Raw genomic sequence first — 17,147 nt, forward strand, 5'->3', positions numbered from 1 at the left:
CCACCACACTCTATGCAACTATGACTATGTTTACATGGACAGCAGTAATCTAATTATTGACCTTAATCTGAGTAAGATAATAATGTGATTAAGGTGTTTACATGAGTCGCTTTTAGAATACTCCTGTCATGTTCCCGTTTTACATGTTTTAGAACATAATTAGATCAACAGCCCGCGTCATTACGTCACCGCGCCACGCCGTCCGACGTCCCTCCAGAATTTCACGCATCAACATACAGTTTGTCTTCGTTATGGTACCATGTACAGTTTTGGGTGTTTTTATTTTAAATTTTTTACGAACGCTTTAAGTGCAGTTAATTATTTGTCATGCTATACGTGCTATTAGACAACTGCTTGAAGCGGTGGGTGTGTCCCAAATCGCATACCGTCTACCGTCTATATAGTAGCCGAGATACATGTATTTTTCCCCACTACAGGCCTATAGTTGGAAAGTATGCGATTTGGGACACAGCCGAACTCTATTGTTCGCCGTAAAACATAAATCTGCCGTGTGTGATCATGTCCTGTCGCAAAATGCGGTGAAAACTCCCACACGACGTTCATAATGTGATTAAGGTGTTTACATGTCACTACTACACGTCCATAATGCGACTAAAACAGTAGTACTCCACCTGTCTTAATTAGATTATTGCTTACTTCGATTATGACCTTAATTAGATTAAGGTAAATAAAAATTGCTGTTTACATGGTAGTTTCTTAATTAGAGTATGGTCTTAATCGGATTAAGAGTGGATTATTGTTGTCCATGTAAACGCAGCAAGTGAAGGTGTACTGACACTAGGCGATCTGTACTGTGCCCGAGTACATTTGATTCCCCAAAGTCCAGTTCGTTTGGCTCTCACCAAATCATATTGATGAACGGGAATTGTAGTCAGCGAGTAAATATGCAAATCCATCCCTCAACATCAACATCCCTCAACATCAGCTGCCTCTGTAAAAATCTTCTTATACGTACAGCACAATTAAGTGAAAATTGCTGCGCTGCATAAGTGATGAATCTGCATGTGAGAGGGCTGTGTGTCAACACACCCCAGATAACTCCAAATAAGCCACAAAGTAAGTAAAGTTACAATAATGGACTCCATCACACTGTGTAGGAGCACTTTTCTTCCTGTGGGGAAGGGGACAATCATACTTGGGCATGGTACAAGGCAACCGGGCCTAATGTGAGTACACCCTGAGTGGGCTGTATACAGAGTGAACTGGCTGAAGAGCATTCCAGTATACTGTCCACTGTCACCCAGTGTGATGTTACCACAATATGCCATACTAAAATGTATGTTTTGCCCTTTAAGCCTCAAATAACATTTCATAGTTTTAATTAGTTAATTAATTAATTAATTAATTAGATCTAATTAAAAATTGTTTCCACAAAAAGTTTTTATTTGCACAGGAAAGGCAGAATCTTAATTGGAGACATTTCTTGTATTGAGGACCGCATTTTTTATGAATTAAAATATGAACATCTCTAACTTAAATTGAGCTACATGTGTAATAGTGTAAATGAAGATAAATGCTTTGTTAGCTTATCCTTCAAACCGTGGGCATATTTGTTTTACAGGAGGGCACACAGAATAAACAAAAACATAGCCAATAATTTATTAATTGGAAAAATAGCAAATTAAAAGCATGTTAAAGTAGCTTACTTCCTGTGCACATTTGGCAATTTCATTACCTTGATGATGTATTTCATGGTTACATTAATTTGTTCACAATTAACTGTCAGCACATGATATAAAAGTCATAAAAAATATCAAATAGATAAAGCTAGATAAAATAGATAAACCAGATAAAGCTGGTTTGAGCTGATTGATGTTGAATTATTATCCAATGTTAGTCATATTGCATTACCTTACAGGCACTGAGGGTATCTAATTTGGAGTACGTGCAACAGCATATATTGGAAGAACTATCACGTCAAAATGAAGTGCTTGAAAAAATTACCACTTTTACACAGAGGAAGACTCATGATATCTCAGCAACAGATTGTAAGTGCCTAAACTGATATTATTGATTACTGATATCTATTCGCTTGGAATAATTGTAATTGCTTTACATCAGAAATTGTGTTCTACATCTTGGTGGTTTTGCTACTTATAACTAAAAAGCAGCAATCAATAAATATTAGATTAATGTTTAATCAATTCATATTAAACATAGAACAAATAATCATTGTAAGCAAAAAATTAGAACACAGATTAGAACCTGCTTAGGGAGTGCAGGTGGAACCTGTCTTATTTATACCCTACCCATACCTAGTGTCTGGTGTTTCATTTGTTACTGAGGTGTGTGGCGTCATCATGCCAAGATCTAAACAGTTCTGTAAGGCCTTCAGAGAAAAGACTGAGGAAGCCTATGAGTCTATCAAGGGATTTAAATAGATCTCCAAATTTTATATATACAATATCTCACAAAAGTGATTACACCCCTCACATTTTTGTAAATATGTGATTATATCTTTTCATGTGACAACACTGAAGAAATGACACTTTGCTACAGTGTAAAGTAGTGAGTGTACAGCTTGTGTAACAGTGTAAATTAGCTGTCCCCTCAAAATAACTCAACACACAGCCATTCATGTCTAAACCACTGGCAACAAAAGTGAGTACACCCCTAAGTGAAAATGTCCAAATTGGGCCCAATTAGCCATTTTCCCTCCCCAGTGTCATGTGACTTGTTAGTGTTACAAGGTCTCAGGTGTGAATGGGGAGCAGGTATGTTAAATTTGGTGTCATCGCTCTCACACTCCCTCATACTGGTCACTGGAAGTTCAACCTGGCACCTCATGGCAAAGAACTCTCTGAGGATCTGAGAAAAAGAATTGTTGCTCTACATAAAGATGGCCTAGGCTATAAGAAGATTGCCAAGACCCTGACACTGAGATGCAGCACGGTGGCCAAGACCATACAGTGGTTTAACAGGACAGGTTCCACTCAGAACAGGCCTCGCCATGGTCGACCAAAGATGCTGAGTGCACATGCTCAGCGTCATATCCAGAGCTTGTCTTTGGGAAATAGATGTATGAGTACTGCCAGCATTGCTGCAGAGGTTGAAGGGGTGGGGGGTCAGCCTGTCAGTGCTCAGACCATACGCCGCACACTGCGTCAAATTGGTCTGCATGGCTGTCATCCCAGAAGGAAGCCTCTTCTAAAGATGATGCACAAGAAAGCCTGCAAACAGTTTGCTGAAGACAAGCAGACTAAGGACATGGATTACTGGAACCATGTCCTGTGGTCTGATGAGACCAAGATAAACTTATTTGGTTCAGATGGTGTCAAGCGTGTGTGGCGGCAACCAGGTGAGGAGTACAAAGACAAGTGTGTCTTGCCTACAGTCAAGCATGGTGGTGGGAGTGTCATGGTCTGGGGCTGCATTAGTGCTGCCGGCACTGGGGAGCTACAGTTCATTGAGGGAACTATGAATGTCGACATGTTCTGTGACATACTGAAGCAAAGCATGATCCCCTCCCTTCAGAGACTGGGCCACAGGGCAATATTCCAGCATGATAACGACCCCAAACACACTAAAGAGGGTGAAGGTGATGGACTGGCCAAGCATGTCTCCAGACCTAAACCCTATTGAGCATCTGTGGGGCATCCTCAAATGGAAGGTGGAAGACCACAAGGTCTCTAGCATCCACCAGCTCCGTGATGTCGTCATGGAGGAGTGGAAGAGGACTCCAGTGGCAACCTGTGAAGCTCTGGTGAACTCTATGCCCAAGAGGGTTAAGGCAGTGCTGGAAAATAATGATGGCCACACAAAATATTGACACTTTGGGCCCAGTTTGGACATTTTCAATTAGGGGTGTACTCACTTTTGTTGTCAGCGGTTTAGACATTAATGGCTGCGTTTTGAGTTATTTTGAGGGGACAGCAAATTTACACTGTTACACAAGCTGCACACTCACTACTTTACATTGTAGCAAAGTGTCATTTCTTCAGTGTTGTCACATCAAAAGATATAATGAAATATTTACAAAAATGTGAGGGGTGTACTCACTTTTGTGAGATATTGTGTGTGTATATATATATATATATATATATATATATATATATATATATATATATATATATATAAGATAAAAAGATAAGTTAAGATAATACTTTATTAATCCCCAGATGGAGAAATTAGGGATAACCCTAACCTTGCCCATCTCAAATACCCCCACAACATTTCAATGGGATTCAGATCTGGTCAGATCAAATTTATCTTTCTGAATGTAGACACATGCACATGACACCAACAGTTGCAAGACTTACTAGCAGATCCTTTGATGATATTTTGGGTTCTTGGAGACACTTGGGCTGAATTTTCTGGAATGGCCAGTCCTGGACAAATTGGCAGTCTTTTGAAAGCTACGCCATTTGTAGATTATTTTCCTTACAGTGGAATGATGGTATTTCAATCATATCCTGACTCATATACACTCACAACCTTTTTTCTGAAGGCCTTATAGAACTCTTTATATCTTGGCATGATGACACCATACACCTCAATAGCAAAGGGAACACCAGACACTAGATATGATAGGGGTATAAATAAGATAGGTTCCACCTGCATTCCCTAAGCAGGTTCTAATCACTGGAACCCAATACTGAACACCTGATTTTAATTTTATAGATTGGAAGGTGCGATAAATGTAGGGGTGTACATACTTTTTCCATGTGACTGGTATGTTTTTCGTTAATTTAAGTAGTGAAAATGTCGATTTTATGTGTCATTTGATAGTGTTTCACCCTTATGAATTGTACTAAACATAAAAACAAAATATCAGATTCACCATGAAATCTAAAGTATTATATTGAGTTAGATTTACTTTGTTTGGAAACTCGCGTCACACTGGCTAGTCACACTGACTGGTGAAGTTTTGGAAATTAGTTTAAGTTTTGGTGAATGAGTGGAGGTGTAGAGGGTAGTGGAGGTAGGGATTACGGTCTTCCTGTTATGGGCGCTGTGAATGGGCTGGAGCAGCAGTGAGGCGGGACCCAATGGGCATGGAGCAGGCCGAGGGTGCTGGCGGAGGTGCAGTGCAGCCAGGGAGCTTCATCTCTGCTGTCGGCGTCGGCAACTGGTGGACAGAGAAACAATCACATGAAACATGTGGTCGGAGAATGCACTCACCCCTCTGTGCCTGCCATCTCTCTCCTGCAGGATGGTCAGGAGAAGCCGCTCCACTCATCAGCTGCCAGGCATGTGTGTTTCTACCACCCCACCTTGCAGCCACGAGCTTCTTTGCTGTCCAAAAGAAATGGGGTGCTGAAATGGCACTGTCAGTTCAACACCCAGCCAGCAGTTGTGCTAGGAATGCGGTGCATGTTGTGTCATAGTCTTGGTACCCCCCCATGCTCTGAGCCTAATGCCAGTGAGAGTTGGGTCCAGACGGAAGCTAGAGAGGAGAAGTTAGGGATGAATCTTCTGTAGTACCCCGCCAGCCCCAAAAAGGCATGTACTTGTTTTTTGATGTTAGCCAGGAATACCCTTTCACCGCCTCCAGCTTCTTCTCCTGTGGCTTCAGCAAGCCCTTAGACAATGCGGTACCCCAGGTACTGAGCCTTTGTCAGCCCCAGATGGCACTTCTTTGGGTTGGCCATCAACGTGGCCTTCTGGAGGCCTCCAAGTACCTCCCTGAGGTGGTAGAAGTGGTTGGTCCAGGTGGAAGAGTGGATGATGACATTGTCCAAGTAGGCAGCCACGAACTAGCAGTGTGGTCTTAGGACGATGCTCATCAGATGCTGGAAGGTTGCTGGTGCCTTGTGTAGGTCAAAGGGGAGAAACCAGTACTGCCAGTGGCCTCTGGTGGTGCTGAAGGCGATCTTGGGCCTTGTTCCTGAGGCCAGGGTGACTTGCCAGTAGACCTTTGACAGATCCAGGGTGGAGATGAACCAGGCACTCTACCAGGTCATTGACTCGGGGAAGGGGGTAGCTCTCAAACTCCGAAACTTGTTCATTGCAAAGATGGATGTTACCATCGGGCTTCCACGATGGGGCTGGACCAGGGGCTGGTGGACTCCTTGATTGCTCCATCCTGTAGCATCCAGCTAACTTCCTATTCAATAGCCTGATGGTGAGCCTCTGGGACACAGTAGGGCCACTGTCTAACCACCACTCCCGGTGTGATTTTGAATTCATGTTGGACCAGGTGGGTCAGGGCTGGGGAGAATGAAAAAACGGCTAACTGATCCACTAGCTCCATCAGCTCTTGGTGCTATGTGGGCATGAGGTCCATGGTACGCTCGCCAGACCCTGAGGGAACAGCAGAGAAGGCAGACAGCGCTGGGGCATGGACCCATGTTTGCAGTAGGTTAGTGTGGCATAATTGGGTGTCTGTGCACTTACCTATCTGTTGTAGGCAGTAGTTCACTGGGCACACCCTCTTGAGAACTGTGTAGGGGCCCTGCCAGTGGATCAGGAATTTACATGAGGCATTTGGGAGCAGTAAAATCACCTGATCACCTGGCTGAAATTCTCTGCGTTTGGCTGGCTGGTTATAGGCCCACTGTTGTTCTTGCTGCGCCGCCTCCATATGCTTGTGGACTATTGGGGTGACCAGGTCGATCTGCTCCTGCATTTCTTTAATGAATTCCACCAGGGAGCAGAACGGCGAGGGCTGTTCTTCCCAAGCTTTGTGGACCACATCCAGCAGTCCTCGAGGTCACCACCTGAAGAGGAGCTCAAAGGGTTGAACCCCATAGATTAATCGTGGGTATCCCAGATGGTAAAGAGGACATAGAGAAGGAGGATGTCCAAGTTTTGGCCCTCTTCATCTGCCACTCATTCGAGCATCCACTTGAGGGTCTGATTGAACCGCTCCACCAAGCTGTCATTCTGGGGGTGGTAGACGGAGGTCCAGAGGTGTTTCACCTGCAACAACTGATACAGACCACTCATAAGATTAGAGACAAAAGGTGTACCTTGGTCTGTTAAGATGTCCTTGGGGATCCCCACACTGCTGAACAAGAGCACCAGTTCTCTGGCAATGTTCTGAGAGGTGGCTTCCCCCACAGTGTGACTGCCTCGGGGCACTTGGTAGCATAGTCAAGGACTACCAGGATGTATTCATGACCTTGGGGAGACTTCGAAAACAGCCCTACCAAATCCATGCCTATCCTCTCGAAGGGGATACCAATAACAGGGAGAGGGATGAGGGGCATGGGTGGTGGGTTTTGGGGCTCCATACGCTGGCACTGAGGGCACTTTAAAAAAAAAAAGACCAGGTTAGAGGGCAATGTAGGCTGGCCAGACCTAGTCTATGGTGTTGGGTGACTTCTTTTTCTGCTGTCGGTGTCTGGCAGACAGAGAAACAAAACATGTGTTATCAAACATGTGGTCGAAGAACGCATTCACCCTTCTGTGCTTGCCGCTCCCTTTTATAGCCACCTGTCTCATGCAGGATGGTGATGAGAAGCCGGTCCACTCATCAGCTGCCAACCATGTGTTTTTGCTGCCCCTAGGTTTGTATGAGACAGCACATTGTTTTCCTTATGACCGATTGCATAGTGGACTAGCTAGTCATGCAGTTAGCTAGTGCAGATCAACTACTGTAATTTACTGGTGTAGATTAACTTGTTTGATTAAGTAATAGATGATGAAACATAGTGGCATGCTTGCATGAAAGTGTTATCTTATTTGAAACTCTACACATGAATGACATACCAACATACTAAGAAATAACATTGAAATGACATATAAAGTTGTTATTTGTTCATAATATACTATTAGGTTTAAGCTCAAAGAGACGTTCATAATTGCTTTTAAAAGAAATAATGAAAACAATTCAATCTGGTTCTGTTATGACCTGATTTTCCTTTAGTGTGGTCTGGGGCACCAAAGCTGAGAAATGTTATGATGATGTGGGAGGAGTGCTGTGGATGTGCCCCAGCATTTTGTTGCACTGCTGACTCATTTCTCAGGATGCTACGCAGGCGGTTCATTCACGAAGTGAAAGCCAAGTTGCCAGGCCAGGCTGATACAGGTTTCTATTCTATTCTATTCTATTCTATCCTATTCTATAGAACTAACTTAGAATTCATTCTCCAACCTCTTTCTCCCAGTCTTTGCTCAGTTGTTGCAGCAGGTCCAGTCCTGTTCTATGATGGTCCCACTAGCAGTGTGCACAACAGATCTAGTGTCTTTGTTTCAGTTACATGTCTACCTCAGCCGTTGGAAGGTCACAAACTTTGGCGAGCATATCTCTCACATGTCCAGAGAAGGTAAGTTCAAAATATACAGTCCCCTTTGAAACTATTGGAACAGCAAGGCCAATTGAATTATTTTTGCTACAGACTGCAAACATTTGGGTTTTAGATCAAAAGATGAATATGAGAAGAGAGTTTAAAATTTCAGCTTTTATTTCCTGGTGTTACAGTATATGTATGTGTTAAACCACACAGACAATAACACATTTTGTATCAGAATACCCTTTTGTAGGTGAGCAAAAAAATATTGTCTGACAGGTGTTTCTTTTTACCCAGGTGTGTCCTGTTAGATTGATTGTTTAAACAATAAATAGCTCTGAATATCTACTCTTGGTTTTAGCCTTCAGTTTCATCTGTGAAGACTTTTTTTTTTGTTAAAAAGGATAAGCCAACATGAAGGTCAGAGAGCTGTCCATTTGAGAAGTGTATGCCATTTTGAGAAAAGAGGGAAAATTAATCAGACATATTGCACAAACATTAGGCATAGTAAACACAACAATTTGGAATGTCCTGAAAAAGAAATAAACCACTTGTGTACTGAGCAAAAGATACCAAATGGGTTGGCAAAGGACGACAACAACAACAGCTGATGACAGAAACATTGTTGTTTTGGGGGGTTTTTTCACAGCTCTAACAGTCAGTGACATCACCAATAACCTCCACAGAGCAGGGGTGTAAGGGTCCACTCACTGGTCCAACAACGGTATCCAATGACGTGGTAGAAGGATTCCCACATGTTTCTGTCTTTTCAAAGCGATATGAATACATTTAGATTATCAAATTTGTCATTCCAATTCTGTTTGACTCTCTCTTAAATTAAATCTGACTCCAATTGTAAAAACCTCAATGTTGTATTTGTTTCCTAGGTATTTGTATTTTGATACTTTGGATATTTTACATTTGATTAATTCTCATTTATTCTATACTTTAAATTGTGCTCTTTCATTCGGATTCCATGTCGCTCAGCATCTCGCACCGGCCGTGTACACGGATCTCACGGTCACAAACTCGCCAGTCAGTCATTAGTCAGAGGTAATTGACTAATACTATTTAGATGGCCACCCATGCTTGCCCTTTTCTAAAAAAGTACTTTGTTTAGGCCCCTTAGATAGTAACACTTAATTATAGTAATGTTATTTCTTGTCAGAGGTCATGACCACTAAAATTTACAGAGATAGACCAATAATATCTGTGTTAAAATTAGCTTTATATAATCATGCCATAGTTTCCTATGTACACTTAACTAGAACAATATTACACTAACCAGAGGTTTAGACTTCATCCTATTTAGACTTGGTCTATCAACTTTGTTGTCCTAAATGGAAATTCCATATCGAGCCTGTACACACTAGGTGCACTTAACTTAACGGCAAGTTGTTAGCCTGGACTCTAAAATCTCAGTTGGAGTGCCCCAATGCTCCACCTAAACCTGGATTTTAGCCTGTACTAACGTGTTCGTAGATTTGCGGTAACAAGGACTTAACGTAATCTACTAGAGACAATAATTTCAGAATAAGTCAGAATATAATCAAGTCTAATAATTTATTTAACCAGGTATGAACACATCCAAATCCAATACTACTATTAATAATAGAAAAAAGAATTACATTCTGCATTACATTACCAATCAAATTCACAACATAATAATACAACATAAGAAAGTCAAAACTTGCATACCTGGTAGAGAAAAACTACACACAGTAATCGTGCAGGAGATCTGTCTACAGATTCCCTGAATCTTTGGACAGCTCTCCCCTAAATACCCAGATGCTCTGTGGATCCACCAAACAGTGTTGTTTGTGATGATAATTTGATGTCTGTGGAAGGATGTACCTAATTTACATACAGGTGGTAATTTGAGTGAGGGACCCTGGGAGGGTATGCCTTTAACGACATGCAATATTTTTATTTGAACTGCTGTTGAGGGAATGACACCATATTTTCCAGTCACACTGAGACCTTTTGTATAGTATCAAACATGTATAGTCAACATCTCAATCACATTAAAACATGTTATGTAATGATTACAGACCTTGAGTGTGTTTAAGGTCGACACAGAGAGAGAAGGGCGTGAGGAGAGAGGAGGAGGGAAACAATGTAGTGAGGATCTCCTAGTCTCCACTCAGCATGATGTGCTAATTCAGATGGAGATGCTAATTCTGTGAGATAGAGATCGAGTGTTTGTTCTTGTAGTACTTTGTCCTCATATAGTAGTTCTCTCCAGCTTCAGACATCTCGGTACCAGCCTTACAAGGATCTTCAGTCTCCACTCAGCATGATGTGCTAATTCAGATGGAGATGCTAATTCTGTGAGAAAGAGGTTGAGTGTTTGTTCTCGTAGTAGTCCTTTGAGTCCTTTGAGAGTAGTTCTCCCTAGGTTCAGACATCTTGGTACCAGCTTTACAGGGGTGAAGGTAATACAAGCCACCAATTGAAGAAGACTTCAAGCACTGAAATATAGAGGCCATACCACCAGATACTAACCACTCATCAGCAGTAATATTCAGAAAGCCAGACTGGAATTTGCAAACAAATATAGAAATAAGCCAAAAAAGTTCTGGAACCAAGATTCCACCGAACCTCTACCAAAACAACTGAAAGGCCAAAGTGTGGAGAAGGAAAGGATCTGCTCATGATCCAAAACATACAAGCTCAGAAATATGGTGGAGGTATTGTCTTGGCTTAGGCTTGCACGGCTGCTTGTGGAGCAGACTCACTAATCTTTATTGATGATGTAACTCATGGTAGCAGCAGAATGAATAATTGAAAGTAAATGAAAAAACAAAAAAGAAAAATAGAGGCCAGGGGGAGCATATACAGGGAAAACAACACCGGACCAAGAATTGATCCCTGCGGAACACCACAACCAAGAGGTATGCTGGAAGAAGAATGATGTTCTAGATGGATATTAAAACACCTGTGTGACAAGTAGGAGCAAAACCACTTTAATACAGTGCCACGAAGACCCACACATGTCTCCAGGCGAGACAGGAGTATGCCATGATCAACCAAATCAAATGCAGCACTTAGATCTAATAGTACTAGAGCCATGGATTTCCCTGTATCAGTCATAATAAGGATGCCATTTGTAACTCTTAAAAGAGCAAATTCAGTGCTATGTAAAGGTTTAAAACCTGATTGGAAAACTTCATGGATAGAATTATTTAACAAGAAAGATTTTAATTGAAACAGTAGAACTTTCTCCATGATTTTTTAAATAAAAAGCAGGTTTGAGAAAAATTAGACAGGGATGTAGGATCAATAATAGTTTTTTAAAGATACGGTGACACTACAGCATGTTTAAGACAAGCAGGAGTAATACCAGTGTAAAGACAAACACTTATTGATTATTGATAACAGACCCAGGCCAAACGCATCTATAATTTATTTGAGGAAACACGGTGGAATAATGTCCTGGGGACAGTGTGGGCTTAAGATGATCAACAATTTCCTTACAGGAATGCAGATTAACAGGTTCAAACACAGACCATCTAGAGGAGTATAAAGAAATGTCAGGTAAAATATATCCAGTATGAGACAACTGCGATCTTATAACTATGACTTTGTTTGTAAAGAACTTCCCAAAGCTTTCACAAAGAGACGTAGAAGGCTCAGTAAAGAGTTTTGCAGGAGGATTTAAAACAGAATTAATGGTGGAAAAAAGAACTTGAGGTTTATGACAGTTTTTGATAATCAGTTCAGAGAGTTATTTGCACTTCACAGCATTAGCTGCCCTCTGGAACATAGTGAGAGAATTTTGCATGATTTCATAAGAAACCTGAAGTTTATCCTTCTTCCATTTGCGCTCAGCTTGCCTGCAAGCCTGACTGAGAGAGCATTTAGTGTCATTATGCCAAGGAACAGGCCCCGGTTTATGCTTTTTAAGCTTCAATGGACCAATGGTGTCCTGAATAGAGGCACATGTAGAGTTGAAGTGACTGAGATGTTCATCAGCATCCAAGTTGTGCAGAGTAGATTTCATTACAGAAGTATCCCATACTTAATGGTATGCTGCAGAGAAATCTTCACTGGAGCATGAAGTGAAGGTATGAGACAGATGAACTATGGATTGTTTTCTGAGGTTTTGACCAGTGTATGGCATAGAAAATAATACAGGCATGTGAGCAGAAAAGGTTGCGTTGCTGATAATAATAATGTCCAAAACAGATAGTCCATGAGTTAAAATCAAGTCTGGAGTATGGCCCTGTAAATGAGTTATGCCAGATACCCACTGAAAAAAGTCCCATGACTCAACAAGATTTAAAAACTCAATGGAAAATAGTTTAGAAGCACAACTGACATGAATGTTAAAATCCTCCAGCAGCAACGTTTTATCATGAGCAGTGATAAGATCCCCCGCAAATGCAGCAAATTCGGTAAGAAAGTCTTTGTTTTGCTGGGGTAGACGATATACCAGAACAATAATAACAGGGTTTACCATCACAATTTGAAATAGTTGCACCTCAAAACTGTGATATGACCCAGTGGGAAGAGATAGACAATGAAAAGTGTTTTTAAAAAGCATCACTAGGCCCCCACTGTGACCAGAAAAACGTGGGGAGTTAAACAATTTACAGTCCTGTGGAAACAGTTCAGAAAGTGAGCATAACTCACCAGGCTTAATCCAAGTCTCTGTGATGTATAGAAAATCCAGTGCTTACGAAGTAAAGAAGTCATTTAAAATGAAAGTTTTATTTACCAGGCACCGTGCATTAATGAGGGCCATATTCAGCAGTAATAAATCGAAAATGGTGGGGGAGAGACATGAGATCCACTAACATCACTGTGGATGTTAAGCAGTGTTAGGTGATCATAAACCAAGGTAGTGTTATAGTTTGTGATTAAAAAACAAACAAAAAAAACAGAAACAAAAATAAGACCTAACAACCAGTCATCGAACAGGTCGACCAATGAAAACAGCAGCAGTTCATTACAAAAATATTGTGAGAGCGATGAAATAACAAACAAGCACAACAGTCTGTAACATCACCAAAAACCTCCACAGGGCAGGGGTGAAGGTATCACAATCCACTATTTGGAGAAGACTTGAAGAGATGAAATATAGAGGCCATACCTCACGATGTGTTTCTGTTCCAATACTTTTGCTCACCAAAACATTTGGTGGTCTGCCACCAAAGGTGCCATGTTATAAGTTGTTTAATACTATTGGATAAAAGTAAAAGGACAAGGAAGCTGAAATTCTGATCCACTGTCTCATATTCATGTTTTGATCTCAAACTCTGTCTGCTTGACAACCCAAAGCATACAGGCCTGAGTGACCCAGGCAAAACCCAGACTTCAACCCACAGAACATTTTTTGAAGAGACCTGAAAATGGCAGTTTACAGATACTCCCCATCCAATCAGATTGAGCTTTAAGAGGATTTGCCATGTTAGAACGAAGAGACTGCCCAAATCCAGGTTTATAAAACTTGTAGATGGTTAGCCAAGAAGACTGGAAGCTGTAATGCTGTCAAAGGACTTCTACAAAATACTGAATAAAGAGTGAATATTTACCAAAGGAGTTACCTAAAACCTTTGCTTGGCTGTGGGTTATTGTGTGCAGTAAATTGAATCAATTTAAATCAATTCTATAACAAAATAATTGTGCAAAAATCAAAGGTGTCTGAATATTTCTGAACCCACTGTATATACACATACTCACACATCTTTCACATTTCATATTCCATGTGTGTGGTTATTCATGTTTCAGTTACAAAGAATCTAAATGTACATATTTAAAGGAAGAATATCTTGTTTTTATGTTTTCCCCCTCTGCTTATCTGTTTTAGTGTATTTAGTATCATGTCTAGATTCTCCAAAGAGGAGGAGGGTTCTCAAGAAGCTGAGGGGAAGGAGGATTTCGAAACTTCAACCAATGGGACAAACCCTCCAACTCCTGTCCAAGTTACTTACAGATGATAGTCACAAGGTTGTGGTTTCAGCAACCTCCTGCCTCTGTAGGGCCTCAGGCTATAAGTGCTTCAGGTTAAAGGTATGGAAAAAAGCAACCCACTACAACTTATTATTGTTCTAAAGCATTCATATTTGTTTATATTTCAAGATAAAAATATAAATCTAATTATTTAAAGATACAGGCTATGTTGACCTTGACAGGCCCTGGTTCATTATACATGGCTGTTGAAAGACAATGACATTCAAGTGCAGCAGCAGGCTTGTCTGGCCCTGAAATGCTTAAAGGTAACTATTTTCATTTTCACTGACGTCAGTGGCAAAATTTCTAACAGGTTATTAAAATATTAAAAAGATAATGCCATCTGATCTGAATGGATGATCTGACTTGTCATTTCTATGATAACAGCAATGACTGTATAATCTATTGCAACTACAACTACACTGTCCAGAACACCTGCTCATTTATGCAGTTATCCAATTAGCCCATCATGTTGCAGCAGGACAGTGCATAAAATTCATGCACATACAGGTCAAGAGCTTCAGTTACTGTTCACATCAAACATCAGAATGAAGAAAAAGTGTGATCTCTGTAATTTTATGACATGGATGTTTGTGCCAAATGGGCTGGTTTAAGAATTTCAGAAACTGCTGATCTCCCAGGATTTTCACACACAGCAACCTCTAGAGTTTACACAGAATGGTGCAAAAACAAAAAACAGAGTGAGTGAAAGTTCTGTGGGTGGAAATGCCTTGTTGATAATAGAGCTCAGAAGAAAACTGCCAGATTGGTTTAAGTTTCCAGGAAGGATATAATAACTTATATAATATAATCACTCTTTACAACTTTGGTGAGCAGAAAGCATCTCAGCATGCACATGCAGCAGTGGTAGGCAGAACACAGACATAGACAGAAGTGGGCTGGTGGATAAGAAGGCTTTTATTTCCTTAAGTGAGGGGAAAGAGGAAGTATGGGAGTGCAGAAGGAGCATGCGACGCTATATCCAAGGTCAGCAGGCCGTGAGGGATGTGTTCGGGTGGAGCATGGTGGTGGTTGCTGTGGGCCAGGTGGAACGGTTTGGACCGGCAGCTGGGTGCGGCGGCGGCATGAAGTTTGTGACTCTCCTATGTGCTGCCCAAAGGGAAAGCACTGGGGGGGTATGGCTCAGTGGGCATGGGGTCATTCAGTGGTGTGGCATAGTTGGGAGGCTCCTCTGGGACCTGCCAGGGCCCTGGTGCTATGGTAGGCCAACTGAGCTTCCCCCTAGAGGAAGGGCACTATGACCTGGGCCAAGTCCCTATTAGGCCAACCTTCTTGGGCTGCAATCTGTTTGAAGGTGTGCAGCTAGGCCACTACATTATTGTCCAGAAGGGACTGAGTGTCCTGGCAGGGGTCAGGGAGCACAGAGCTCTAGAGCTTGTTCCTGGGTGACCCCTTGCTGGTGCAGGTTGGTCTCGAGCAGATGCTTTAGTAGGGGGTGCATGGTGAGAGTGGGGTCTGAGTCCATGCTCAGGCCTGCATTCTCCACCAGTGAGACTTGCAACAGTGTCAGGCAGAGTGTGAGCATGTTAGGGGAAAGCATGGGGGCGGTTGCTGTGGGCTGGGGTGGAGTGGCGCGTATTGGCGACAAGGTGTTACAGTGGCATGAGGTCCATGACACTCTCATGGGCAGTGGGGGTGAAGGACCTTGGTCAAGTACAAAGGATGGTTTACAAAAAGCTCAGATTAAGATTGCGATTGAGATGAGTAAAGATAAAAATTTGTGATCTATGTCCTAGGCCCTTGAAAGTGCTGAGCAGGTGGCTGAGCTGTGGCACTCCACAGATGAAGAGTTAAGGAACACAGCCAGAGAGACCATTCTTTCATTCGGTAACCTTTTAACCTGATGCCACAAGTATACCTAGTATTTTCTTAAGAATAATTACAAACGATAGTGAAATACAGCATTCTGACTGAGATGCTCTAGTAAGAACAGTAATTATAAGATAGTAGATACTGTAGATATTCAAGCAGAGCTTTAATTTAGCTCTAAAGAGTATTATACAGAATGAAGTAGTCATTCATTTTTACATTTTTAAATGTATTTTTTTAGGCACAAGTTTATACCTAACTACCTACACTCACCAAACATTTTATAAGGAGCACCTGTACACCTACTTATTCCTGCAATTATCTAATCAGCCAATCATCTGGCAGCAGTGCAATGCATAAAATCAGAAATCATTAGATATGGGCCAGCAGCTTTGGGTAATGTTCACATCAAACATCAGAATGAGGAAGAAATGTGATCACAGTGCTTTTGACCATGGCAGGATTGTTGGTGCCAGAAGGGCTGGTTTGAGTATTACTATAACTGCTAATTACCTTGGATTCTCAAAATCCCAGGAGATCAATAAAGTGCAATAAAGAAAAAACATCCAGTGAGCGGCAGTTCTGTGGACGGAAATGCCTGTTTGATGAGAAAGGTCAACAGAGAATGGACAGACTGGTTTGAGCTGACAGAAAGGCTACAGTTACTCAGATGACCTCTCTGTACAATTGTGGTGAGCCAAAAAGCATCTCAGAATGCAGACCATGTTGAACCTTGAGGAAGATAGGCTGCAACAGCAGAAGACCACATCAGGTTCCTTTTCTGTCAGCCAAGAACAGAAAGCTGAGGCTGCAGTGGGTACAGGCTCACCAAAATTGGACAGTTGAAGACTGGAAAAACATAGCTTGGTCTTATGAATCTTGATTTCTGCTGTGGCACACAGATAGTAGGGTCAGAATTTGGTTCCAACAGCACGATTCCATGGACCCAACCTGCCTTGCGTCAACAATCCAGGCTGATGGAGGTGGTGTAATGCTGTGGGGAATGTTTTCTTGGCACACTTTGGGCCTGTTAATACGAATCACTCATGTATGCCACAGCCTTTATGAGTAGGTATCCATCTTCTAATGGTTACTTCTTACATTAATTGCACCATATCACAAAGAAAATGTTGTATCAAACTGGTTTCATGAACATGACAACGAGTT

The 17,147-nt window shown here is 41.7% G+C and overlaps 1 protein-coding gene across 7 annotated transcripts in view; it reads left to right on the top strand.

The window, feature by feature from the left end:
- ripor3 (RIPOR family member 3) overlaps window positions 1-17,147 on the top strand; it is a 104,219-nt gene that overhangs the window by 77,863 nt on the left and 9,209 nt on the right. For 6 of the 7 annotated variants that reach the window (XR_008387133.1, XR_008387134.1, XM_053636833.1 and 3 more), the window contains 7 exons: window positions 1,880-2,009; window positions 7,395-7,472; window positions 7,832-7,993; window positions 8,073-8,231; window positions 14,008-14,210; window positions 14,333-14,416; window positions 15,908-15,998. Coding sequence is in view for 5 of the 7 variants with exons in the window: in XM_053636833.1 (XP_053492808.1) it covers window positions 1,880-2,009; window positions 7,395-7,472; window positions 7,832-7,993; window positions 8,073-8,231; window positions 14,008-14,210; window positions 14,333-14,416; window positions 15,908-15,998 (907 nt within the window). In the remaining 2 variants the exon portion in view is untranslated. The remainder of the gene's footprint in view (window positions 1-1,879; window positions 2,010-7,394; window positions 7,473-7,831; window positions 7,994-8,072; window positions 8,232-14,007; window positions 14,211-14,332; window positions 14,417-15,907; window positions 15,999-17,147) is intronic. The other variant, XM_053636836.1, reaches the window with a different exon arrangement.

The sequence above is a fragment of the Ictalurus furcatus genome, chromosome 11, assembly GCF_023375685.1.
Source record: "Ictalurus furcatus strain D&B chromosome 11, Billie_1.0, whole genome shotgun sequence".
NCBI lineage: Eukaryota > Metazoa > Chordata > Actinopteri > Siluriformes > Ictaluridae > Ictalurus > Ictalurus furcatus.